The sequence below is a fragment of the Podarcis filfolensis genome, assembly GCF_964270895.1.
Source record: "Podarcis filfolensis genome assembly, chromosome: 13".
NCBI classification, from domain to species: Eukaryota; Metazoa; Chordata; class Lepidosauria; order Squamata; family Lacertidae; genus Podarcis; species Podarcis filfolensis.
Window position 1 is genome coordinate 49,337,120 of NC_139615.1, and position 27,749 is coordinate 49,364,868.

Consider the following 27,749-nt stretch of genomic DNA (forward strand, 5'->3'; position numbering starts at 1 on the left):
GGCCACATGACCCGGAAGCTGTACGCCGGCTCCCTCGGTCAATAAAGCGAGATGAGCGCTGCAACCCCAGAGTCAGCCACAACTGGACCTAATGGTCCAGTTTACCTTTAAGGTGCTACTGGAAGGAAATTTTTTTCGACTAGTAGTATACTTCTTAATTGTATTTCAGAGCAACAATTACTTTGATAAAATACATATTTTGTTGTGTGCAAATGGCTTGAGATACCTATTAGGTCCATAAATTACCATATAGCATATATTCAGCACAAAAAACAGTGACAATTTTGTGGACAAAGGACAGCTGGACATATAAAGGGCCCCATTACCTTCAGGAGCTGAGGGCCTCATCAAACCTAAATCCGCCCTGCATATATGTCTCTGTGTATGTGTCAAAACAAAAAAATTTTTTTCCTTCCAGTAGCACCTTAAAGACCAACTAAGTTAGTTCTTGTGCATGCACACTTCTTCAGATACACAGAAGTGTGCATGCACAAGAACTAACTTAGTTGGTCTTTAAGGTGCTACTGGAAGGGAAAAAAAAATTTTGTTTTGACTATGGCAGACCAACACGGCTACCTATCTGTATCTGTGTATGTGTGTGTGTTTATGCTGCAAACCACCCTGCGATCCTCGGATGAAGAAATGTGGTAAATAAATAAATAAATAAGACCACGACTTTCGGAGGCAGAGCAGCCTCTCTGAACGCCGGTTCCTGCGAGGAAGCGAGCTTTTCTCCGTCGATCCCGCCGCGCTTTCACGCGCCCAACGGCGAACCAACCAGGCGGCGCCCTCGGCCGCGGCGCGCATGCGCCAACGGCGAACCGCGGGGGGGGGGGAGAGGAAGCTGATCCTGAGGGAGGCGTTCGCCGCAATGGCGGCTCCGGCGCCCACGGCCGCTTCCTCCCCGCCGGCCGCCCCGACGCCCCCCGCGCCCTCTCCGGCCGCCCCTCCTGGGCCAGGGGCAGGAGCCGCCGCCCCGCGCGGCAAGAAGCGACCCTCCAGCCCGGGGAACGGCAGCTCCGCTAAGAAGAAGCGACTGGCGACCGTTGGCGTCGGAGGAGGCGGGAGCTGCCCTCAGGTACTGACGGGCGCGGAAGTGCGCCTGCGCGGGTTTGCGCCCGAAAGGGAGGGGCGGAGGAGGAGAAGACACGCCTCTTTCCCCGCCCCCTCTTGGAACGATAGCAGTAGAGGCGTGTGTGTATATATATATATATATATATATATATTTATATGTATGTATGTATGTATATATATGTGTGTGTGTGTGTGTGTGTGTATGTACATGTATATGTGTATATATATATATATATATATATATATATATACACACACACATTTATATATTTATACACACGTATATTTCACAAATGATACAGTGCGCTTCCTCTCCGTTTATTTCCAAGCTTTTCATGTGTTCTGCAGTCCTCTCTGGTGGTAAACCACCGTTGAATTCAGTGGATCTTTCTTCCGGGCAAATATGCATAAAATTTGGGAGCGGAAGTTTTTTGTTATTATTTCGTAAAATTTATACACTGCTTGATTTTTTTTAAAAAATCAAAGCAGTTTAAAAAAGGCAAAACAAGAAAATCAAGGAAAAAAATAGTAGCAAGTTTTCTGTGTGTGTGTGGAAGTGGAGATAAAGGCTCCTGAAAGTTTCAACGAGAGTTTGATGGAAAGTACATGAAATCCTCCTTGTGTTGTATTCAACACATTGCTGCCATAGCTGGGCTGAAACAAATTGTTTTATTTCTTGTAAGTGGCATTATCATTCACCATTATTACAACACAGTTATGAGTTTATTTATGAAGATATGTCTCTGACTATTTTAATCCTTCTTAAGTGGCATAATCACTATTATTGTACAGTTATGTGTATATTTATGCAGATATATTTCCAACTTGTGACACTGAACAGCAAATGGGAATGTTTGTAGTTCAAAAATTAGGGCGACAGCAGCAAGTGGTTTTTTGCGAGATTTGGGTTGTATTGTGTGTGTAAATATGGATAAGATTTACTCAGTTTTGTTGGCTTTGGGTGTAAGCATTGAATATGCATCTACCAACCCCTGAGGAAAAGCAAGCATATCTGTGTTGCATGCAAGTACAGGCAACAACCAATTAACCCGTGTCTGAATGATGCACAGTTGTGCATGTGCGTATGGCACTGAACCCGGAAGTGACCCGAAAACATGGGGCTCATGCGAGGGCCAGGAACAGAACCCCCACACAAAATGGTTTTTGACTGTGCCTTGGGATTGAACAAATAAACCAGACACCCAATTAAGGAATACAGTAGAACCTCTACCTGCGTCCCGCTCTACTTAGGCCCGCTCCAAGTCGCGACCGTGGCAAACCTGGAAGTAAACACCGGGTTTGCCGCAATTCACGCACGCGCAGAAGCTGCTGCCGCCATCTGCACATGCACAGAAGTGGGCTGCCGCCAAATGCGCCTGTGTACAACAGCGCTTCTACCAGTGACCCGTTTCGCCATAAGGAAGGGCCTCCGGAACGGTTTGTGGTCATGAGTAGAAGTTCCACTTACTGAAGAGATCTGGTACAATTCTACTACTCTCATAGTGAGCTAGAAGCTTGTGGTCAAATAATCGCCTGGTTCCTATACTGACTGGAAAGAAAGTGTCTTAGTAGTTTTCTCTGCACTCTTCCCCAAATCTCCGTTTTTCAACTACCTTTCTGTCATGTTTGTAAATATTCCATTCTATTGCACCAGCTCAGCCAATCCATGAAAGTGGCTAAAGCACATTGCGCAAACATTAAGACAACCAAAAGAAATTCTTTAAATACATTAGTGGCAGGAGATAATCTAATGAGGCAATGGGACCATTAGATGACAACAGGGTGAAATGTGTGCTAAAGGAGGACAAGGAGATTGCAGAGATGCTAACAAATTATTTGCATCTGTCTTCACAGTGGAATATGTAGGGCAGATCCCAGTGCCTGAACTAACTTTTGCAGGAAGGGAACCTGAGGAACTGAGGCACATAGTGGTGATGATGGGACAAAATTCTAGGCCTAATATTAATCGAAAGAAAATCTGACAAATTGCTGAGTCCAGATAACATCCACCTGAGAGTTCTCAAAGAACTCAAATGTGAAATTGCTGCTCTTTGAACAAAAATATGTAAATTTCCCTCAGATCGGCCTCCGTACCTGAGGACTGGAATAGTCATTGTAAATCCAATTTTTAAAAAGGGATCCGGGGGGATCCTGGAAATTACAGGTCGATTAGCTTAACATCTGTCCTAGAGAAGTGATGGAAAACAGTGTTAAATATAAAATAGCCAAGCATGTAGAAGAACAAGCAGCATGGCTTCTGCAAAGGCAAGTCTTGCCACCCAACCCTATAGAGTTCTCTGAGTTTGCCAACAAATATATACCAGTAATTAGAAGTAATCCAGTTGGCATAGTGGACTTGGGTGTTCAAAAAGCTTTCAACAAGGTACCTCACTAAAGACTCCTGAGTGAGCCTAGCAATCTTTAAATAAGAGAGGACATCTTGGGAATCAGGAATTAGTTAAGATGCAGGAAGCAGAGAGTAGGAATTAATGGACAGTTCTCTAAATGATCTAGAGTTAGGAGTGAGCAATGAGGTGGCCAAGTTTGCTCAGGACACTGAATTGCTCTGGGTCATTAAAACAAAAAGAGTTTGTGAAGAGCTCCAAAAGGACCTCTCCGAACTGAGGGAATGGGCACTAAAATAGCAAATATAGTTCAATGTAAACAAGTCTAATGTGATGGTGTACATTTGGACCAAAAATCTTAATATCACATATCTGCTCACAAGGTCTGATCTGGTGGTGACCAACCAGGAGTGAGAACTTGAGGTCATAGTGGATACTTCAGTGAAGATGTCGACCCAGTGGGTGGCAGCTGTGAAAAAGGCAAATTCCATTCTAGGGATCATTAGGATAAGGACTGAAAATGAAACTGCTGGGGCCATTCTACAGTTATATGGTGCAACCACAGTGTAATAGTCTGTACCGTTCTGGTCATCTCTCCTCAAAAAGGATATTGTAGACTTGGGAAAGGTTCAGAAAGTGCACCCAAAATGATCAACTCCCGTATGAGGAAAGGTTATTTATTTATTTATTTATTTACTTACTTATTTATACCTCCCCTTTTTCCCTGGCAGGTTTCAACATTCAGGACTTTTTAGTTTCAAGAAAACATAAGAGGTGACATGATAGAAGTTTATAAAATAGACTTTTAGAAGGCATCTGAAGGCAGCCCTGGTTAGGGAAGTTTTTTAACATTTGAAGTTTTATTCTGTTTTTAATGTTCTGTTGAAAGCCGCCCAGAGTGGCTGGGGAAACCCAGCCAGATGGGCGAGGTAGAAATAATAAATTGTTGTTGTTGTTGTTGTTGTTGTTGTTGTTGTTGTTGTTGTTGTTGTTGTTGTTGTTTTGTTGTTGTTGTTGTTGTTATGAAAAGTTTTTCTATGATCACAGTTGGCCACTGTGAGAACAGAATGCTGGTCCTTGGCCTGATTCAACAGGCTCTTCTTGAGTTCTTGAAAGATTACTGATCCAGTGGCCACATTCAGATGTTGCAGGAAGCTACGCCATGGCAACTTTGGGGCCATACTCTCACTCTTACAAGTTTGTGGTGAGATTTAAAGCTTCCAAGTTGCAGTGTGGAACAAAATGCCCTTTTCCATTTCATCTGAATATTTAGATGAAATAGGAAATTGTGATTTGTAGTTATGAAATAATGAAACTAATTTTTGGTTTTTGCTGCTCATTTTTAAATGATGGTTATCCTCCAGATTTTGCTGGACTCTTAACTCCCATCATCCCTCACAGTTAAGAGTATTATCAATGTGTGGCGAGCCTCAGGTTCCGTACCTCCAGTCTTCCATATCCAGCTCTTCCACCAAGGATCTCAAGAATAATGCCATGTTATAATCACAATACCATGGATAGCATTGCTTATTGAACAGGGGGGAAAGGCTTGGCCCATTCCATGCAAGAGATTCTGAATCTGTAGAAATCAGCAGATGAAGCATGGAGCGAAGTTATTATAGCCTACTAATTTCTACAAAATAAGCTTACTTGTTGAAAGCATAGGAGCCAAGGCTGGTAAATAAGTTAGCAGCTCTGCATGTTAGATATGTTCAGCTAAGAGATAGTGACTGACCCAAAGTGAGTATCATGGCTGATGTGAGAATCTGAACCCAGAACTCTCCAGGCCAAAAAAATTAGTCTACCCATGACAAAACAACTGCTGTATTGTTCTTCTTTGGCTTTTGTTTTTAGTAGCCTATCAAGAAACAAATATTTCTTTGTGAAATTGTGTGTTTGTGTATGTTCAAGTGTCACAAAATAGGCTCCCCTATCCATGTGCCTCTGATCTTCTATATAGGATATATTTTGTTCCTAAGATTACCAGGTGGAAAGGTTTCAGTACATTTAATAATTCTTCAAAAGAATGAACTTGCATGATATTTTATTTAAAAGATTTAAGACACTGTCCTCACAAGGTAGTTTACAAAATGTTACAAACAATAAAATAACCCACCAACCCAACTAATTGAAAACAGGAGCAGTAATTTTTTTAAAACAACAACAGTGTATTGCAATTAGCTAAAGACAGACTGAAATAAAAGTTTCCATGGACCACTTGAAGGCTAGCAATGATGGGGCCATGTGTATTTGCCTAAGAATGAAGTTTGAATAATTTAGTCTGGGTTTAATCAAACATGTCTCACAAGTTTTCCTCAGATAGGCTGACTTGCCAGCTGCAACTGAATGGGTAAAAAGTGCTCCTGGCCACCTATAAGGCCTGCACATCCATGGACAACACTGAGTCCAGGAAACTTCCCAGATTGTGTACCCATCTCCTCAGGGAGAATGCAATCCCACCGAGAACCAGAGACAAATATCCATTCATACCAGCAGTTTTCCCAGCCCAGAACACATCCAGTTTATCTGGATTAAGCTTCAGCTTGTTTGCCAACATCTAGCCCCAAACTGCCTCCAGACACCTGTTTCCAGATTTCATCGGATAAACTCCACCTGCTTCAATTCTTGTTTGTAGAAAGTGTTAAAGATGTGTGTGTAGTCTCCCTGTCAGCTCCTGGATTAAGTTGTTGCACGTTACAGATTTCTGAACAAAGAAGGGAGCAACAACTTTATAAATAGGAATGTAATCTAAAAATGAACAGTCTTCTACCCCCAAAAGGATTTGTGCTACCCCAAAGAGGATTTGTTGCATATTCAGTTTGAAAAAGGCCGTCCTGGCAAATTGCAAAGAACTGCCTCCTATTTACTTTGCCTTTGGATTACCCCTGCCTTGGAACCAATCAAGAACAGATTATAGAACTTTCCCCATTATGTTGCTTTAGGGATTTAAAAAGGGAGGAGGAGGGCTTTATTTTTATTTCCCAAAGTGTAAAAAGCCTCAGATTCTCAAGATTCTAGATTTGCTTCTTTCCGACAAACTAGAATAGACTTCCTCAAACTTGGCCCTCCAGATGTTTTTGGCCTACAACTCCCATGATCCCTAGTTAGCAGGACCAGTGGTCAGGGATGATGGGAACTTTAGTCTCAAAACATTGAGGGCCAAGTTTGAGGAAGCCTGAACTAGAACAATGCCGTCCCTAAGGAAACATGGTTGCTGTTGTTTTTGCCGCTGCAGCACCTGGTCCTCTCTAGATGTTTTGGACTACACTTCCTATAAGCTCCAGCCAGCATGGCCAATGGTCAGGGATGATGGGGATTGTCCACAATATCTGGCGAGCACCAGGTTGTGGAATAAAGATCAGCAGAAAGGAAGCCAGCATTTTCTCCCAGAATGTCTATACTGGCCAAGATGGACATTGTTTGGAGTAGGGCAAACAGAATCAAGTATCTGACCACATTCTTGGGTTTCAATTGCAATCCCACCAATACAAAAATGACTAGAAGACTCTGGACGCTTTCGCTGTTGACTCCTGAACAATGGTAGTGTCAGGGTTGAGTGCATAGCTAAAGCTCCATAATTATGCAACCACTGTTGCTATGCTGGAGGTTTGGGAATTTCCAGGTTGTGGATGTTAAAAAATTTGCTGTAATAAACATGTTCTTCAGTATGCCTTTAACATGACCTAAGATAACCCTTCTAAAACCCTGAACATCACTTGTATGTATGTATGTATAAATAAATAAATAAATAAATAAATAAATAAATAAATAAATAAATAAAGTTCAGCCAAGTGTTGTGCTATGAAACAAAAGTTTTCCAAAGTTCAGCTAGATACTTCAGAGGAGGCCAAGAAGAGCCCTGCCAGTGCAGTGAAGCTTCCTGTGTCACAGATTGACACATCTGTTTCCTCCAGGAGTTTAATGGAAATGTTGCCATCTTTGTTAGTACACTTGAGCCATTCAAAATGTTGCGCTCAAGTACACACACACACACACACACACACACACACACACACACCGTTTATAGAGCTTGCTTGAGACAACTTTATTCCACCACTGATGTGACTAAATCTACTAGTATTTCATATATTTCAGTATTTTGGCTCTCAAAGCACAAACTTAAAAAAGATAACCATTTGAAAGTAATTTAGTGTTGCAGCCTAAGAGGCAGTGATGTTAAATTCTTGAGAATAATCTTTTGGAGAATATTCTCAAGAATATTTTCGATTAATGAGGTGTCTGCATTTAAAGCAGCTGTGTAGACAATACAGAATTTACAGTTTGTGGAGAATATTCTCTGGAGAACTTTCTAGCACTACTAAGAGGCCGTTGCTTTTTAATCAAGACTCCATGAAGTTATTCTTTGCTGTCAGAATGCACTATAGAGAACATAGAAAAGCTACCCATCACTTCGTCAGAAGTGCTCCAGTTGGATGCATAAAATAGTAAACAGTCCTTCTTGGACCAGCTAGTTTCAAACTATTTTGAACTGCTGTTATTTCAAAGCATTATTTTGAATGTGCAAATCAACATCTACATACCAGAACTGGTCCTTGTCTGGGTTCTTGCGGGGGGTGCTCTTCTCCAGACAGCGTCAAGGGATTGGAAATATACTTTGTCGAACAGTCCCCCTCGCAAGGGGTCAGGTTTAGGTGAGGTTTTTCTGATTATGGAGCACATGTGCTCAGGCACAACTTTGCAGCACCAAGAGGGGGCTCTGAAACAGCCCAGAGTCTGGAAGAAAAGCCCGTAGCTCTAACAAGTGAAGCATGTTCCCCCCCCCCTTGTGTTTTTCAGTTAAGATTATAAGTGCACTAAGATGTCACACTGAAGAAAAAGAAGTGTTTTGAGAGGAAAGGGAATCCTGTGGCCCTCCAGATGTTTCACTGCAAGTACCATCTTCCCAGCTATGCTGACTGGGTCAGATGTGAGTTGGAGTCTGGAAGCTGGATGCAAATAAATTCAGACATCCAAAAGCTATAATCCAGAGATTTCTTGCTCATGCTTCCACCTTTGAAGATCAGAGTTGTTCTCGCTCGCTCACTTTTTAAAAATGTGGAAGACTGGGACCAAAGCTCACAATCTGAAAGAGAGCTATTGCTGAATAAGGAAAAACTATTGTTTATTAGAATGGGAAACAAAAGACGAGCTGGTTAAAGCGTCAGTAACCCACTGGGCAATGGATATAGGGTACAATATAGAACAAAACCTCTGGGAGAAACTTTAGAAGAATGATTTGAAATTTACTGCATACTACATACTGAAAGAGAACTATATGAAAATGATCCAGAGATGATATTAACTCCAAGTAGATTGGCTAAGATGTATAATGCAGAATCTGATTTTGTGTTGGAAATGTAAAGAAGGAGCCTTTCTTCATATGTGGTGGGCATGCAAAAAAGTTTTAAAATATTGGGAAATGATATCTAATGAGATTGAAAAAAATGTTCAGAACAACTTTTCCCAAATAACCAGAAGCATTTCTGTTAAGGATTGTTCAGACAGAGGTTCCCAGGAGTCAGAAAAAATTATGTATGCAACAACAGTGGCTCAGATTTTGCTAGCTCAAAAATGGAAAATGAGGGAGGTCCCAAGCAAGGAAAACTGGCAGCTCAAGATGATAGAATATGTAGTTAGCAGGCCTAACAAGCAGAGTAAGAGAGCCAGAAGAGCAGGTATTTAAAGAGAAGTGGAATTATTTTTGTCAAGTATATTGAAAACAATTGTACACAGTTGAAAACGCTGGCAGTATTAAAGTTAAATTCAACAATATAATAAACACTGAAGTAATGTAAGATAGGAAAATAGAATTAGATGGATATATCAAAATATGCAAGAATGGTGGATACTTAAATGAACCTTGAAAGGGGAAGGAGGGAAGTCAATGGATGTATGGTATAATAAAAATGTTTAATTTGAAATGTAAAATTTGTAAATTTTATAAAAATTATATATATGTAAAAAATGTAGAATACTGACTCCCAAAAGTCCTGGTTCGTGTCATAATCTTGGATGTTGCTATCAACAGCATCTTTTAACATGTTTACTTCTCTTTCTGATTGTGTGTGTGATACTGAATGGAGTTTTTACAACTTCTTGTTGTTTTCTTTATGAGTGAAAGTGGACAATCTTCTAATACTTTGATTAAAATTTAGTAGGGCTGCTGGGGGCCAAACTAAATAATCACAATGGCTGGATATGGCCCACAGGCCTCTTATGTAAAAAACCTTTCAGTACATTAAATGGCCTGTAAGCATTTTGAGTGAAACCATACATCACTCATGTTTTGTGATTTGCTAGATTGCCTGCCATTAAAAAGGGAAATGGTGACTGCTGGGCAATGATACTTCTCCATTCTCTTGCAAGCCTGTAAGTAATACAACAGAAGAAAAAACCAAAAACTTTTACAGACGATTTTAGCTTTGATCCTAAACATGCTTTCTTCAAAATACTATTGAGATCAATGGATTTATTTCCAAGTAAATTAATTCAGGATAAGGGTACTTGCTAAAACATTTTTTGTAGCTGAAGTTCTCAAATGAAGCTTGTGATTCAGAAAATGTGATCTAAAGGGTATAATTTGATTACTTAGGCTGTGTTCCTTTGTGAACAGTTTTATACACATTTAATAAGTTGAGAGTAGGTCCCTTTGGACTCTGGCATTATTTTTGAGTATATGCCAAGGTTTTAGGGGAAGAAATGGAGGCAGAGAGAGATTTTACTTTCTTGGGCTCCATGATCACTGCAGATGGTGACAGCAGTCACGAAATTAAAAGACGCCTGCTTCTTGGGAGAAAAGCAATGACAAACCTAGACAGCATCTTAAAAAGCAGAGACATCACTTTGCCGACAAAGGTCCATATAGTTAAAGCTATGGTTTTCCCAGTAGTGATGTATGGAAGTGAGAGCTGGACCATAAAGAAGGCTCTTCGCCGAAGAATTGATGTATTTGAGGAGACTCTTGAGAGTCCCATGGACTGCAAGAAGATCAAACCTATCCATTCTTAAGGAAATCAGCCCTGAGTGCTCACTGGAAGGACAGATCCCGAAGCTGAGGCTCCAACACTTTGGCCACCTCATGAGAAGAGAAGACTCCCTGGAAAAGACCCTGATGTTGGGAAAGATGGAGGGCACAAGGAGAGAAGGGGACGACAGAGGACGAGATGGTGGGACAGTGTTCTCGAAGCTACCAGCATGAGTCTGACTAAACTGCGGGAGGCAGTGGAAGACAGGAGTGCCTGGCATGCTCTGGTCCATGGGGTCACGAAGAGTCAGACACGACTAAATGACTAAACAACAACAACATATGCCAAGGTTTTGGTTATTGAGGCCTGAAACATAATAAAGACTGAGCAGGATTCTGCTTCATAATGTAACATGGCTGTAGAGATCCTAGTGTCTGTTAGGGTAACCAGAATTCAAATAGGTTTGTGTGACAGGACTTGCCTTTACAGAAGCCATACTGGCTCTGCTTCACCAAGGCTTGTTCTTCCTGCTTGGTTATTTTATCTTTATACTTGCCACCAGTTTTCCTGGAACAGATGTTAAGCAAACCGGCCGTAATTTTCAGGATCCTTCTCTGGATCCCTGTTAAAAACATAGTGTTACACTGGCCATTTCCAGTCCTCAGATATGAAGGCTGATCTGAGGGACATGTCTTTGTTTGAAGACCAGCAATTTCATATGTGCTGTGGCAGACTCAGAGAGAGAGAGAGAATTTAGGTTGCCAGTGTGTACTCTGGAGCCTAGAGCTGATAAATGGGCACTTCCTCATTTCCATGTTATATAATACAGCCCTAATTAAAACCAAGACTCAAAGAAGCTTTGTGAAGTCCGGAATTCTTAATTTTGGTTCAACTAACACAAGAATATACACAATGTGCCTTGTCGCTTTCCAGAATTCCAAATTCAAAGTGAAGCTAGACTGTTCTTGGCTCAGTTGTGGCTTGTATAAATGGGTCCTGAGATGGCAGAGCTCTTTCAGCAACAGAGACTTAGATTGTTGTTCTTTGGAAAGCTTCTTCAAAAAACAATGTTAAACTGATTTTAATAAAACGTCTTTCTCAGTAACTAACTGTACTTGGACTTCACTAGGGTTGTCACCCGAAGACAGCAGGGTGGGGACTTAGCCCCCACAGAAATATTTCAAGCCCTTCTGTCACTTTTCAGGTTTCATTATGAAAAGGATGAGTAGCCATTTTACTTCAAGAGAAGTAAATTTTAAGGAAGCAACGTGCAGGTAGTATTCTGTCCAGCTGGTTAATAAGGCGTAAGCCTGTTCTACTTTCCAGTGTTCTCGCAAAGGATAGCTGGCAAGCACTTGGCACATCATTTAAAATGATTTACAAATTCATATATTTTGAACAAATTATAGAACTTTCATCTAGGTTTTAGTTGTTTTGCACTGACTCATATTAAAAGCAGATGAAGATTTTCTCCATCACTTTATCTCTGTGCCAGGGAAATCTTCGCCTGCCTAATTCTGTATATTGGGCGCATTAAAGACACAAGAGCGGGGCAGAGATAGAGACCATAGCAAGTGAATGCTACTGGTCATGTAAGGCTCAGAAAGGCTGCCAATTTTTTTTTTATTCTGTACAATTATGAAAGGTCTGTGAGAAGCCCATCTTCCTGTACACCCTAGCCCTCCTCAGGCATTCTTCTATGTCAGGCATGTCCAAAGTCTGCTTTGGGGGCCTAATCCAGTCCGCTGGTCAGTTTAATCCAGCCCCTGTGGCAGTTTATTTCCTGGGGTAAAATCCTAAAAATACCTCAACAACATCAATCCTAAAAAAAATTCAACAACTCCAATCCTAAAAAAAGCTCAACTAGCTCAACAACTTTGGGGTAAAATCATAAAAAAGCTCAAAAACCTCAATCCTAAAAAAAGGTTAACAACTTGGGTTGGCCCTTTGGTCATCTCTCATGGCCCTTCACTTCATCAAATCTGGCCCTCTTTGAAAAAAGTTTGGACACCACTGTTCTATGTAAACCAGCCTCCCAAACTAACCTGGTTCCAAGTGCATTCCGCGCCTCAAAACCATCCAGTTGCCATCAAGCAAAGATTTATTGTTGCCTTGTTTGCGCCTGACTTCTCCAGCCAATCTGTGAGAAGCCGAGGACGAGGGAGCAAGGACGGCATGGCTGGCTGTCACATAGAAGAGGGAGCGAGCTTGTTTTCTCCTGCTCTGTCAGGTACGACTCGAACCAGTGGCTTCAAGTTACAAGAAAGGAGATTCCGACGAAACTTTCTGACATTAAGAGCTGTTCAACGTTGGAACAGTCTCCCTCAGGAGGTTCTGGGCTCTCCTTCCTTGGAGGTTTTTAAGCAGAGGTTGGATGGTCATCTGTTATGGATGCTTTAGCTGAGATTCCTGCATTGCACAGGGCTGGACTAGATGATCCTATGGGTCCCTTCCAACTCTAACCTTCTGTGGTTGTCCTTTAATCTTCCTGCCACACTTGCCATTGTCTCCTGTCACACCCTTTGAGAACCACTGCTGAAGCAACAGGTACAGTGGTACCTCAGGTTAAGTACTTAATTTGTTCCGGAGGTCCGTACTTAACCTGAAACGGTTCTTAACCTGAAGCACCACTTTAGCTAATGGGGCCTCCCGCTGCTGCCGCACCACCGGAGCACGATTTCTGTTCTCATCCTGAAGCGAAGTTCTTAACCTGAAGCAGTATTTCTGGGTTAGCGGAGTCTGTAACCTGAAGCGTATATAACCTGAGGTACCACTGTAGTTTGCCCTTCCCACCTTTGTTTCCAGTAAAACCTCCTGAATTTCTTAAGGCTTTTAATTTTAAAAAAATTTAACCATGATTGTTTCTGCCTTAGCCTCAAGAACTATGAATTGGTAGAATTCAGTGCTGCCAATCTGTCTGTGGAATGATTTTTGCTCCATCAGAGGCATCCACTAGGAGAAATGGAAATGGATATGTCAATTCCCCTTTCCCATTGCAGCCACCCTTCCCAAATCTGTCCCAGAGGGTTGGGGGACCTTTGGGAATAGTGTGGGCTGCAGAGACAAGAGGGAATAAGAGAAAATTGCCTCTCTTCGTCTTGCATTGGTAGACATCTCCATTGCCCTAGAATGAAAGCACTGAATTTCACTCCATATTTTGAAACGATCTAGCCGTGCTCACTTTTCCTCCAACACTTGACTTGCATTGTCTCTGTAAATTTGATGGTCCACAAATTATGTATTTCTGTATTTCCGCACATAAATTGGGTTAAGATTAGCCACAACAAGCAGACCAGTGTAAGTGGCTTGTGAGCAGAACCTACAGCAGGTAAATGGGCGTTGTGGGTTGGGGAGCTGTGAAGTCGCATTTTTGCTCACTTGTGTTTTTCCTCCTCAAACCTGACAAATCTTTTTTCTCCCAGAATACCAGTGCAGAGACAGTGACTGAAAACAAAACTGTGACCACAGATCCCAGTACAGGGCCAGTAGAAACATCTATAAAACCATTGCCTTTTAAGTCTCCAAGCTTCGTCGTAAGTATATAGTTATACATGCTTAATATTTTATCCACCATGACGCTGGTCTTGAAACTTTCCAGATATGAGGCATACTGTATATTTTGCCCAAACCTGCAATGTAGGGCCCACTTAAATGTATATGCCCAACGCTCTCCCCCTCTCCCCTTTGCCACACTACTTTTTCTTGTTCTCTCCTCCTTTTTTGGTTGCTGTTTTTCTTCTTCCATTTATTTATTTGTTTGTTTATTTCTAAAACTCAAGAGCTGGTCATAGCAAATAAATGCTGAAACAAGTTGCTTTTACTTGATACCTGAATCCCACCAGGGAAGGCCTAGCTGGATCTCCAAGGCAGGGAGCTGAATAGGCTGGGTGCCACAACAAAGAAGGCCTTTCCTACCATACCCACCAAGCCAGGGGTCGGCAAACTATGGCTCACGGGCTGGATCCGGCCCAATTGCCCTCAGGATCTGGCCCACGGACGGACCGTGGATCGTATGGATTCTGTTTGTTAAATTTTTTTCATTAAATTTTTTTCCTGCACCGCCATTTTTTGGGGGGCGCCATCCCCCCCCCACACACACCATGGCGCTTCCTCCCTCCCTCCTCCTGGCTTTTCCCCGCCCTGCATAGAGGAGGAAGGGAGCTGGGCTGAGCTGGCTGAGTGCCATTTTGGGCAGCTCCTCTCTGGAGCCAGCCAGCCCTTTCGGGCCGCTCGTCCTGCCGCCGCCGCCAGCCTCTGCCACTTGCAAGGGCAGGCACAGGAGGGCAGGCACAGGGAGAGCGCAGCGCCAACAGCAGCAGAAGCATAGGTAGGCAGGGGGAGGGGAGGGGTTGGAGAAGCCCTTGAGTCATTGGCCTCCCTGGCATGTGGTGGGAATAGGCAGCCCAATGTCTACACTCTGCAGTTTTTGCTAGTTACATTAATTAATTTTAGATGGACATGTATGGTAAAAAAAATTAAAAGAGGGGGGCAATGTTGTAGGTTGTGCCTAGGAATAGGTCCCAGGTCTAAAAACTGAAAATGCAAGTGTTGGGTTGAAATAACGACAGACAGGTAGCGAGTGTCATCTGGGAGGCATCTCTCGAGCAAGTCTCGGGGAGTCCCTTTTATCGAATATTACAGCATTGCCACATATGTGCTTATTGCTGATTGGTCAACACAAGTACAAAGCAAAGGTTGCATTAATCACCAATAGATTAAAGGGTGGGAAAGGGAACACAGAATTGGACAGGCGTGAAAACCTCCTTATTAAACTTTTACTAGTGATTGATATAGCATTCATCCATAGATGTGGTCAACTATGCATTAAGAACAGGTCAGGTACGAACTCAATGTGAACTGAACATTCTAGGAATGTTTCAGCTTAGAACGGTTTGCACAGCATCATGTGCAGGAGCGAAGCGTGAGAGCAAGACTTCCCATCAGGCCACAGTCGTGTATAGGATCATAGCATCCAGCATCCCATCATGCAAGACTGTTCTTTCCAATAGTACACTGCTGCATTAACAACACTGGACAGTATTCAACTAAGTTCTTCTCAGATCCATTGAAATTACTGAACCTCAGTTAGTCATCATGTCTGTTAACTTCAATGGATCTAGTAGGACTAGCATTGAATACCACCCACAGGATTTTACTCAGGCTTCCTTTATTTGAAGAAAAATAACGTTTCCATAAAACTTTTCTCATTAAAAGTCTATTTCTCCATTTTATTCATTTTATCCAAGCGCACTAGTTTCGGTACAGGTCAAAATGTCCTCCTGTTGGTTGCTGCTAAAGAAATGTTGTTCATTTTCTGCCTAACTTCAGCTAAATGGATGAAATAATTTTAGTAGCAATTCAGTCCAGCAACGAAATGCTACTTTGAATGTATTAATAGTGCATTTGTTTTTTAAACCCATTTTTAACCATTTCAGCACTCTGGCATTGGTGGAGCTGCAGCTGGCAAGAAGAACAGAACCTGGAAGAACCTGAAACAAATCCTTGCATCAGAAAGGGCATTGCCATGGCAACTCAATGATCCAAGCTGTAAGCTGCTTAGATGCTTTCCATGTATTTATAAATAACAGCTTTCTTGAAAATACACCTAAATTGTTTTCTCTGCATGAGATAGATTGTGACCAAGTTTACCTATGCAATTAAAGATCAGGTGGACATTTTTCACCATAAAAAGGAAAGGCGCATGAATGAAATGACATGGGACTGGGGTATAAATTACCTGCAAAGGATGAGAAATGTGAATGCAAATAGCACTGGTTCACTTGGGACTATCCACTGCCTTCTCTGTGTGTGTTACAGTGCCATCCTGTGCATGTCTGCTCAGAAGTAAGTCCTACTGAGTTCCTGTGTGAATTCAGTCTGCATATAACACAATTGGCACCTTTTTAAAATAAATAAATAAATCAGTCTTTCATAGTTGTCAATAGATCCATTCTCCACTAGCTGTAATAGCAAAATACTAAGGACAGATAACAAGATAACATCATTGTCATGGCTATCTAGTTAACAGGCAACTGGCTGGCTGCTGTAGGAAACAGAATACGGGAAATTGTGTAATCTTGATCTAATTTAAGAATGCATATTCTCAAGAAATTAAGTTTTGCAAACCATACACCTTGAGTTTTCAGCCTAACAACTTTGTGTGAAGAGATTCTTTGAATTAACAATGAGATGGTGTGCACATTTCAGTTGCAGCATTTTGGCAAGCCTCTAGTGTCCTGGGGCCCACACTTGTCAGCGGTACCTTGGTAGTGCAAACTTCTTAAAAAATCAACGTAGGGCACTGGCTTTCAGGCTTCTTGCCATCATGGAACTCCTTCCACATTTATTTTTCCACCAAGGAACTCTGAAGAATCACAGAATATTCTGGTTTGTGTTCTAGGGTGCACACTCAATTCATAGGAGACCTGCCTAGGGATTATTGAGCCTATAGAATCTCAGAAACACATTCTCATATTCCCTAGAGGCTGTGCATTTCATGGTGTGGCTGGTATTCTCAGAAAACTACATTTTACAAGACCGATGATGGCAGACAATCTTCAAGAAATCCCTGATAAGCAGTCAGTGACCCCCAGACTTCCTAGAAACACCACCGGACTAGAGTGGTAACAGCCAACACAACCCTGAGATTTCTTGCAAGACTGCCCAATTAACTTGGTGTAACCTAAAGCATATAGACATAAGAAAAGAAAAGAAAGAAAATGTGTGTTTCTCATAGTAGAGCCGTTGCTCTATTGTAGACCATCTGACTTAGATGTAGAGGGTTCCAGGTTCAGTCTTTGGCACCTTCCAGTAGAGATAGGAAATATTTCCTGGCTGAAACCCCAGAGAAGTGCTGTAAGTAAGTGTGGACAGTTTTGAACTAGCTGGATTTTGTATAAAGCACCTTCCCTTGATCTACGTTCAGAGCATGGGCTAAGAAATGTGCTAAGAAAATGCAAGCAAAAAGGACTGTAGCTGGAAACCATGCAGTGCTGATACAACTTTGGTCAGGAGTTTATTTGAGCTAGCATCTTACTTTGGATGTAATGCTACGCCTCTGCAATACTATATTTATTTTATTTACAAATGTATAACACCCTATTCTTTGTCAGACACACTCAGACTTATAGCTGGACTGGATGTTATGGCTGCAGAGTAACTCACAACATGATGATGGCCCCAACTCATGCGGTGAGTTACTCTAATGATGTGGCAGCGGAGAGGATTAGTCCTGCGGGAGTGGCCACTTCCCCATGGGGACAGTAACATCTCTACTAACTCCCAGCGTAAAACGTAGCCCCTTTAATATTTTTTGCAGCCACTTAATTAGGATTAAAGGAAAGTGGCAGTAGAAGGCTGACACTTTATTAGACTTTAATTCTTTGTGCAGAAATAAATGTGCCACTAAGTGTTTTTCAGCATGCTGGCCTTAGCCTGGTGTGTTCCTAGTGCCTTGTAGCTGGCAACCTGCTGATGATGCTATTTCTACTGCATTCTCTGGTTTCAGAAATAAATTTGCATATATTAGGAAGGTGGTTAGAAAGCAAACAGTTGAAGGATGTAAAAACATCTGCTCGGGAGTATTTTTCAGAAGATATTCATGCCATACATAATGATTAAAAGAAGCTGATCTGCTAACTTGGAAATGCTTCAGCCATAAAATCTGTACTGAAATCATCTGAGAGGAAGCGAGTTACAAAGACACAAAATAGCTTTGTGGTGAATATATGCTGAAATTGAGGATATTTTAAAGCACTTTGCCTGTAGAAATGTTTGCTTGTGGCAGTGTTTGCTATTACTCCCCAAGCAGCTCCAGTGACTAGGAATTTCCAACTCCTCATTTAAGCATTCACACAATTTTCTAGGTCATTGACCAGGCTTAAAGTGGTACACGCTTAAAGATTTATCTGATTTAAAAGATTAGTGTATGCTCTCTCCACGCACCCTGGATTATATTAGTCTTGAGCAATGTTTGTGGTCTTATAATATGAGAGGCATATGCCAAAGGCTGTGTTTTTCATGTATAATGCTGATGAACCTGCAAGCTACAGGGTGTTCAAAAAGTAGCTATACACTTATGGACAATGTAATACAGGTGGTGTATGGTTACTTTTTGAACACCCTGTATTTGCAATATATAACAGCAATTTCTCCCAGCCAGTTGCCTACATTTAGGTTCCACTTTCAGATCTGGAGACTAAACTCTTCTTCTCATCTAGCAACAGAGATCTGCACCAATAGCTGGTACAAAGGCACATACATTTCCCTTCTATGTCGAATGTCCTACTGACCCTATTGGATGCATCTTTCAATGTGACTAGAGATGCATATCAACATCTGAGGTCACAGGTCATTGTGCATAACTAATTGCCCACATGGGTGATGCTGTGGTCAAAACCACTGAGCCTCTTGGGCTTGGTGATCAGAAGGTCGGCAGTTCAAATCCCCACGATGAGTTGAGCTCCCGTTGCTCGGTCCCTGCTCCTGCCAACCTAGCAGTTCAAAAGCATGGCAGTGCAAGGAGATAAATAGGGACTGCTCCGGCAGGAACGTAAATGGTGTTTCCGTGCACTGCTCTGGTTTTGCCAGAAGCGGCTCAGTCATGCTGGCTACATGACCCGGAAAAACTGTTTGCGGACAAATGCCGGCTCCCTCGACCAGTAAAGCGAGATGAGCGCCGCAACCCCAGAGTCGTTCACAACTGGAGTTAACTGTCAGGGGTCCTTTACCTTTACCTTTTTACTGCTGAATTGGGATCTTTGTTTTTATCTTTCTCTCTTGCTATTTATAATTAGCATTTTGTATTAGTCATTTAGCACCATAAATGTGCGTACTTTTTTTTTTTTAAAGTAACAACAAAAAGACAGATTCCTGCTTCACAGGCGCTTACAATCTAGAATTTGATGCAGGGGATGCAATGGTAAAAAGAAGGGTAAACAGTGAAAGAATATGTTCGGTTCAGTGACACACACTTAGGTAGATGAGAAGTAAGGGAATAAGCCAAATTCTTAATGGAAAAGGTAGGGTTTATGGAGGTTTGAAGGAAGAAAAACAGCTGACTTAATGTAACTGGGAGTTCCAGGCGCAAGGGAGAAAAGGTGGTCATTTGAGAGACTGAGTGATCAGTCCTATATGTTTCTACTCAGAAGTCTCATAGAATTGAGTGAGGCTTATTTCCAGGTTAACGGGTATAAGATTGCATCCTAAGAACTTTGGATGACTGGGGATGGAGCTGGAGAGCAAAGGTTTGTGTGGGTGGAGAGATAAGGCCGAGAGGCAACACCATGAAGTATTTGAAGCTACAAATAAGTATGTGCTAGATCTGGGAGTGGATGAGAAAGTTTGTGTAGGGATTTTAAAAGAGGCACCATGTAGTCTGCGACACCACATCTTGACCAAAATTGGTGAAACCATTATTTAAGACAATAATTTGAGTAATGTCAGCATTTAATTTGGTTTAGTACTTGCTAGTGGTGTGCTTCACATTGTTTCGCTAGGCAATGCAACCTGACTCTTCCATGCTTAAAAAAAGGTAAAGGACCCCTGACAGTTCAGTCCAGTTGCGAACGACTCTGGGGTTGCAGCGCTCATCTCGCTTTACTGGCCAAGGGAGCCGGCGTTTTCCGCAGACAGTTTTTCCAGGTCATGTGGTCAGTTCTGGTGAACCAGAGCAGGGCACGGAAACGCCGTTTACCTTCCCGCTGGAGCAGTACCTATTTATCTACTTACACTTTTTGGTGTGCTTTCGAACTGCTAGGTTGGCAGGAGTTGGGACCGAGCAACGGGAGCTCACCCCGTCGCGGGGATTCGAACCGCCAACCTTCCGATCGGCAAGCCCAAGGCTTAGTAGGGATTAATGCTTTCTGCAAATGCATTCAAGCTGACAAAGCTAGTGTGCTCTGCATGTGAACAATGTCCTGCCATCACTGCCACTAGCCCCTCTCTCGATTAAGGGTGTGGATTCTCAGGGACTGGAAACAGGACTCCAGTCAAATTGATGGAATGATTCTAGTCAGGCCTCAGGCCCAAGAATTTGTAAATTAAGAACTGCTTTCCAAAAAGAAGTTAAACAAGGAATTGAATGCTTCTTTCTCTCTTACTGGCACACCTCCAGATTTCAGCATAGATGCTCCTCCTTCCTTTAAACCAGCCAAGAAATACTCTGATATTTCAGGACTTCCTGTAAGTATTTTTCTTTTCATATTTCTTAGATTGGCTTTGGTCTTACTCTGTCCTTATTCAAACTCCTGCACAGAGGGATGGTCCTAAATAGCAGTAACAAGTTCTCCCTGTTCTGGGGAACCATGTAGTACTTTTGGACACTTATCCTCAATTGGGAGAATTGTAAAGGCAGACAAACCTCTTGGAAAAACCAACCTGTCACTGCAAATCTTCTTCAAAGTATAACCAAAGCACAGCATTGGCTGGGCTGTATGGCACACACTGTCAGTTCACCCAGAACAATGGTGAGGTCCAGCCAGTCTGCCTAGTATTTTTAGGAAGTGATTATTTACTCTAAAACATGCCCCAGTGCTCTCTGCAACACACTTGCATTCTCTGCAGGTGGAAAGTTTAAAGAAAAAACTCTGGCTGTACAATAAAACACATTTTTAACAATTTGCCTCAAGACAGTAGGGCCTATGATCTTTTATTTAACTCCTATTTAGTTCCTTTCAGAGTAAAACCTATCCCCCAGGTGGCTTACAGAAGATAATTAGTTTCATGTAAATGCGAGATAATTTATAGTTTCATATTTATTTATTTTCAGCATTTAAATCCTGCCCTTTATGCTTTCATGATGGCTTACAAAAATCAGTTCTAAGACAGTCCCTGCCCTTAGGCTCACAATCTAAAAAGATATGATGAAGAGAAAGGACTCAGGGGCGTCTTGCAAGTGGTGCGGGGCACCAGGGTGCCAAGTTCTGGAGGGCGCCAGGGAAGAGGCAGAGGCTGGGCACTGCTTCAGGCGGGTGAAGGCAGTGAGCTGATGCTGAGAGGAGCTGCACCCAGCCTCCGCCTCTTCCCCGCCGGGGGAGCCACCCCCCCGCCGCTGCCCGCCTCCTCCAGCCCCGCAAAGCTGCCAGCAGCACCGTAAAAAGGAGGTCAGCTCTGGGAAACGGGTGTGTGTGTGCCGGAGGGATCTTTGCACCACGGCACTGGATATACTTAAGACGGCCCTGAAAGGACTGCATAGCAGGCGAAAAAAGGAAGCTCAAGCAAAATTTCTTGCAGCCAGTGTCAGTGGCGATTCTGGCAGTCTTGTCCTTGATAAAGATCAATCCCTCCCTTAAACACCCCCCACCTTTGATGTCACGCAGCAGGAAGGGGCCTCTGGTAGCCTTTTGAGACCTACCTTTGTAGGTTCAGGCAAAATTCCTACCTAAGAGAACAGCTCCCTTGAATGGGATGAGTCCTGTTTCACTAAGGAAACTGTTGCAGGTGTAACACACCTTATGCCTTTTTTCTGGCTGTTTGGAAACTGGGAAATTCAAAAGGACAGTTACCAGAAACAAACCAATTTGAGTTACTTTCATGGAGTGCTTTCTAAGGGTTAAAAAGGTAAAGGACCCTTGACAGTTAAGTCCAGTTGCAAATGACTCTGGAGTTGCGGCACTCATCTCACTTTATTGGCTGAGGGAACCGACGTTTGTCCGCAGACAGTTTTGCTGGGTCATGTGGCCAACATGACTAAGCCGCTTCTAGAGAAACCAGAGCAGCGCACGGAAACGCCATTTACCTTCCCGCTGGAGCGGTACCTATTAATCTACTTGCACTTTGACGTGCTTTCAAACTGCTAGGTTGGCAAGAGCTGGGACCGAGCAATGGGAGCTCACCCCTTTGCGGGGATTCAAACTGCCAGCCTTCTGATCAGCAAGCCCTAGGCTCTGTGGTTTAGACCACAGTGCCACCTGGGTGCTAATTATGTGCACTTAGTAAAATGCAGTTCCCTTGGACTCTTTAATTGTACATTTTTAGACATAGTGTGTAAGTCGCTCTCTAAGAGGTTCAGTTTTCCAGTTCTTTTTGGGTGGAAAGCTTAGGAAACGAGTGTTCAGACACATACATAATTGTTTTGTAGCTTTATGCTGTTGTGTACTTTATGGAAAATTGAGAGGACACACCCATACCTCAAGGAGCTTAAGAGCTAAAAGCAGACAGAAAAACAACAGAAGAAAGGTAGGAAAACAGAGTTATGGGTAAATGAGGAAAAAATATGTGACTATTTCCATAGGTAAAGCCATCTTGAATCTTTTTGGGGTATAAGGCAGGGTAGATTTTTTTTAGTAAATGCAATAAAATAAAGGTATCAAGAAATCCCTTTATTTTATTACATTTACTTAAAAATGTCTACCTGTAATTCAAGCCTGTGGGGTAGGCAGACTTCTGGTTTACCTTCAGAAAGCTCACACTGTCTGTCATTTTGCCTCTAAGTCTAGGGAGTTCTGAATGTGTGCCACATGAAGTAACACAGAGATTACCAAAAACACCCGACAGCAAAAGGAATGTTTGCTTTTTGTTCCATTTTGGCTCTCTTTAGTTTTCTAGGGAGTTTTTCCTTTTACCTTCTAAGTCTGCCTTGTAGCACTGCCTATATTGTTGTGGGCGGAAGTCTGCTCTTGCCTCCAATAAGAGCTCTTAGCGTCACCTGTTTCATTTAGATAACTGGATTAGTGGGTGTTGCTGTTGTTTTAAAAAACCAGCTAGAGATCTTCAAAGGAAGCCCTAAATTCGACTTTGCAATTACTTCCTAATGTAAGGTGCAAAAGGAGTATTGTAAAAATCTAAGATGCTCCTTGTCTTCACAGTGGCATCCCCACTTGTCCTGGTTGAAGCTGGGCTTGCATACTTCTGTAAAGAGTCTTGATCATTAAAATGGAGAAAGCAGTGAACATTTTCATCCAGATGCTGTTTGTAATTTTTAAACCGGCATTTGGAAATGGTTGCGGCATGCAGAGGAGGGGATCCTGCACCACCACATGATCTGCATGTGGGGATCTCTGGTTTGGTCCCTCCAGGAGCAGAACTGGGAAAGACTCTAGCCTGAGAAGTTGGATACTGGCAGAGAAGCCAGGGCTGGGCTAGAGGAACCAGTGGCCCATCTGACCAGGGCTGTCTTAAGCATAAAAGGTAAAGGTACCCCTGCCCGTACGGGCCAGTCTTGCCAGACTCTAGGGTTGTGCGCCCATCTCACTTAAGAGGCCAGGGGCCAGCGCTGTCCGCAGACACTTCCGGGTCATGTGGCCAGCGTGACAAAGCTGCATCTGGCGAGCCAGCGCAGCACACGGAAACTCCGTTTACCTTCCCGCCAGTAAGCGGTCCCTATTTATCTACTTGCACCCAAGGGTGCTTTCAAACTGCTAGGTTGGCAGGCGCTGGGACCGAGCAACGGGAGCGCACCCCGCTGCGGGGATTCGAACCGCCGACCTTTCGATCGGCAAGCCCTAGGCGCTGAGGCTTTTACCCACAGCGTCACCCGCGTCCCGGTCTTAAGCATATGTCAACCTTTTTTTAGGGAGGGAACACCAGCAGCGGTGGAGGAAGCCTCTTGGGACGGAACAGCGCTGCTGGTGACGCGCCCAGCTTTGCGGGGCTGGAGGAGGCGGGCAGCAGCTGGAGGGCGGCTCCTCCAGCGGGGAAGAGACGGGGGCTGATCACGGCACCTCCCGGCTTAGCTGGCTGCTTCGTGCCACAGTGGCCATGGCAGGCGGAGGCTCCGGGCGTGGTGCTGCTTCAGCGCGGCATGGCGGAGGCAGGCGAGGGCAGCGAGCAGGCTGGGGGAGCCGGCCCCGTGGAGATCTGCAGCGCCTGATGCCCGGCTCAAAGACAGCTAGCAGGAGGGGCGGCGCACATGCCTGAGCCTCAACCTGCTAGGCGAGCAAGCACGCCGAGCGAGTGGGCCTGTACCAAGTGAGCAAGGGTGCGTGTGCCCCTCCTGCCGAGTGTTGCCTCAGTTTTTAGCCTTCTGGCACCCCACAGAATTCAGTGCCTACAGGCTAAAAGGGGAAAAACCGAGCCAAAGCTCGGCGGGAGCGGTACACGCGCACTCAGCGCACTCGTTCGGTGTTCCACGGACTCTCAGCTGGCGCCCTCCAAAACTTGGCGCCCCGCACCACTAGCATCTATGGGTAAGACGGCCCTGCATCTGACACAGTTTAAGGCAGCTTCATTTGCAGCATGTCCAGCTGTTACTTTTGGTCCTTGCATAAAGGTGTCCATCAGCTGCTACTTTCCAGAACTTCACTGCACAGGCAGTTCTCAACAAGGATGTTGAGTAGCCCTTCTGCCAGAGGCATGTAGAGGAGCTGTTGGGAGCCCCCATATATAGTGTTCAAGGGCTACACTAGAAAAGCAACATCCATTGCAATGGGCCAACCCCTGAGGTTGGGGCGGGCTCAGTGGGCTTCCTAAATCAAAAGGGATGGATCATGCAAAGTATTAGCTTTTGCCTCAGCATGTCATCATTTTTTAATATTGTCATTCTGCAGCCATCATATTAAAACAAGAGTTTCATTTAGGGGTTGCATTTGCACTTTTTAGATTTCTCTTGAAATTTAAAAGATGAGCCCCTGGTCATATTAATGCAACAGAAATTTCATTCAACGCTGGAGGTGGGGAGAATTAAGTGCTCAAACATCTGCCTCCTTTTGAAGACAAACCAGCCCTGTTGCTATAGCAACAAAGATAATTATATATAGCTCAGCTCTGTCTGTGGTCTTCACCCTAAGCTTACAGAAGTTTAAGACTTTTTCTCATCAAAGTACAGTGTTACTTTATCTACCCTATTTTTTGCTCTATAAGACTCACTTTTTCCCTCCTAAAAAGTAAGGGGAAATGTGTGTGCGTCCTATGGAGCGAATGCAGGCTGCACAGCTATCACAGAAGCCAGAACAGCAAGAGGGATTGCTGCTTTCGCTGCATAGCGATCCCTCTTGCTGTTCTCACTTCTGAGATTCAGATTTTTTTTTTCTTGTTTTCCTCCTCCAAAAACTAGGTGCATCTTGTGGTCTGGTGCGTCTTATAGAACGAAAAATACGGTAACGTATTGTATAATTTGGGAGTGAAATTTATATATTCCAGTGTAGTTTATATAACCCCATTGCAGTTATTGCTGGGATGCAGCAATGTCTCAGTGTCTTATTTCCTAAGATGAAGAATATGAATTGAAGATAAGTTAAGGCCACACAGTTTTTGCATTGCTGTAGTAAATATATCTAGACAGATAGTTTTAAATAGAAAATATTGCTGCTGGAATATCTCTCTAGGCATCCATCAGTGTCTAAATGTTTCTCCAGGAAGAATCAGGAACTCCACCTGGCATAACACTCAAATCACAAAGTTATATTGTGGGTTGATTTGCCTCCTCTCACACCACTGATGGAAAACTCGACACAAGACTATAATAGCCATTGAGAGACCCATCTTCCTCCATGAATTTGTCCAGTCCCCTTTAAAAACTGCCTAAATTCCATTGTTAATTATATACTATCTGAGGAAGTACTTATTTTGTCTATCTGGAGCCTACAGCCAATCAATTTCATTGAATTTTATAGACCACAACTAAGTTTAAAGTCTTGTGTCAGGTTTTCAGGCTGCTAAATGGAACCTCCATACTCAGAAGAAATAGACCTTCTGAATACCAGTTCTTGTTGGGCAAACGATCTTTATTTTATTTTCTTACATTTATAATCCTACCTTTCTTCCGTCATGGAACCCAAGGCAGCCTACATGTGGTTCTCCAGTGCTTACCCACCCAGGGTGGTTTGCTGGCACTCGCTGAATGTTGCTCTTAGACCAGGGGTCAGCAACCTTTTTCAGCAGGGGGCCGGTCCACTGTCCCTCAGACCTTGTGGGGGCCAGACTATATTTTTTTTGGGGGGGGGAATGAACGAATTCCTATGCCCCACAAATAACCCAGAGATGCATTTTAAAGAAAAGGACACATTCTACTGATGTAAAAACACCCTGATTCCCGGACCCTCTGCGGGCTGGATTGAGAAGGCGATTGGGCTGCATCCGGCCCCCGTGCCTTAGGTTGCCTACCCCTGTGTTAGATAATCCAATGAAGTATATTTATTCAGAAATCTAGCTCTGCAGGTTAGCTGATGAGCATTCAGAAAGTAAGCTTGTCAGACCTAGTTCTTCTAACTGCCCATCCATTTGTTGGTGTAACCTGCCTTACATAATACAGTTAAATATCTTGCCTGTTTATATGTTATTTATTGACATGGTTCTCTAAAGTTCTCTTTCAGAGGAGATCACAGAAATGCAGTTATTTGGGTTCACTGTTAACAGTGTTTGTTTCTTTAGCTTTTGGTGGAAATTAACATTTCACAACTAAACCACATAAAGAACTATTTAACTGCTAGGAGTCTGGATGAGCAACACCACGGTGACCAGTCATTTCCTTTTGCTCTTTACATCGTATTTTGTGATCTTGAAATAATTATGATTTCAAAAGCTTTGCTAAAGTTGCAAAAATATATTCAAGAATATCGCCATCATTTTATTAAGGAGACAATATGCCTCTTTAGGGCAAACAACGGGGGTGAACCATTTCCATAGTGCCCCGATTTGTGTGTGTGTGTGTGTGTGTGTGTGTGTGTGTATAAATAATTTTATTTATTTATTAAAGTTCTTATGTTACATTGGTAAACGTTATCATATTACATCACAAGGCTTATTATACTATAATTTTCAACATGTATATTTCAGAGGGAGAAGTGGCTGGGGCTGGCATGCTAGTTTAGTTGGACCTTTGCTTTAATTCATTATAGTGTGACTAGCATATTTTCACCTGTTTTAAAAGTGTGAGTGTTTTCACAATTTTCAGCTCAGATGTTTGTGTGTGTTCTTCTTTTAGGCAAACTACACTGACCCACAGAGCAAACTGAGATTTAGTACCATTGAGGAGTTTGCCTACATTCGGATGCTTCCATCTGATGTTGTTATGGGTTACCTCACTCTAAGGAAAGCATCAACTGTGGTTCCCTGAGAAGAGGAAACAAAAGCCAAAGCCTTGGGAATCACTGTGCATTTGTGTGTATATAATAGGTCAAAGTTCTTAGAAATAAAATATGAATTATAATTATTGATTTAACCTTGATGCTTATATTTCCTTTGTAAACAATTTGAGCAATGTATCATTGTATTGGAGCCACACTTACAGTCCTCCACATTTTATACATTCAGTACTTTTCTTCCAGGGTTTTTTTATTTATTTATTTCTGGGTGTTAGTTTTGGCTTCTTACATTTTTCTCTTAAGCATTTTGACGTGACCTATATTTTTCATGAGATATGCTGCTGTCTTACATCTCTGAAGGCACTGGCCAATAGGAAAACTACCTAAAGAAGTACTGTGTACAT

General features: G+C 42.9%; 2 protein-coding genes across 5 annotated transcripts in view; one reads left to right on the plus strand and one right to left on the minus strand.

Moving 5' to 3' along the window:
• COBL (cordon-bleu WH2 repeat protein) overlaps positions 1–27,749 on the minus strand; it is a 422,273-nt gene that overhangs the window by 2,441 nt on the left and 392,083 nt on the right. The window lies entirely within an intron of this gene.
• Positions 824–27,482, plus strand: INO80C (INO80 complex subunit C). Of its 3 annotated transcripts, none has more exons than XR_014541072.1 (6): positions 834–1,078; positions 13,807–13,917; positions 15,820–15,931; positions 20,499–20,566; positions 22,464–22,561; positions 27,246–27,482. XR_014541072.1 is itself a non-coding variant. In XM_083583579.1 (6 exons), the coding sequence occupies exons 1-5, from the start codon at positions 872–874 to the stop codon at positions 22,531–22,533; spliced, it is 543 nt and encodes a 180-aa protein (XP_083439705.1). In that variant the 5' UTR covers positions 839–871; the 3' UTR covers positions 22,534–22,561; positions 27,246–27,482. The 3 variants fall into 3 exon arrangements, 2 of the variants coding, with proteins under 2 accessions (XP_083439704.1, XP_083439705.1); XM_083583579.1 differs by having other exon boundaries at positions 839–1,078; positions 22,489–22,561; XM_083583578.1 differs by lacking the exon at positions 22,464–22,561 and having other exon boundaries at positions 824–1,078.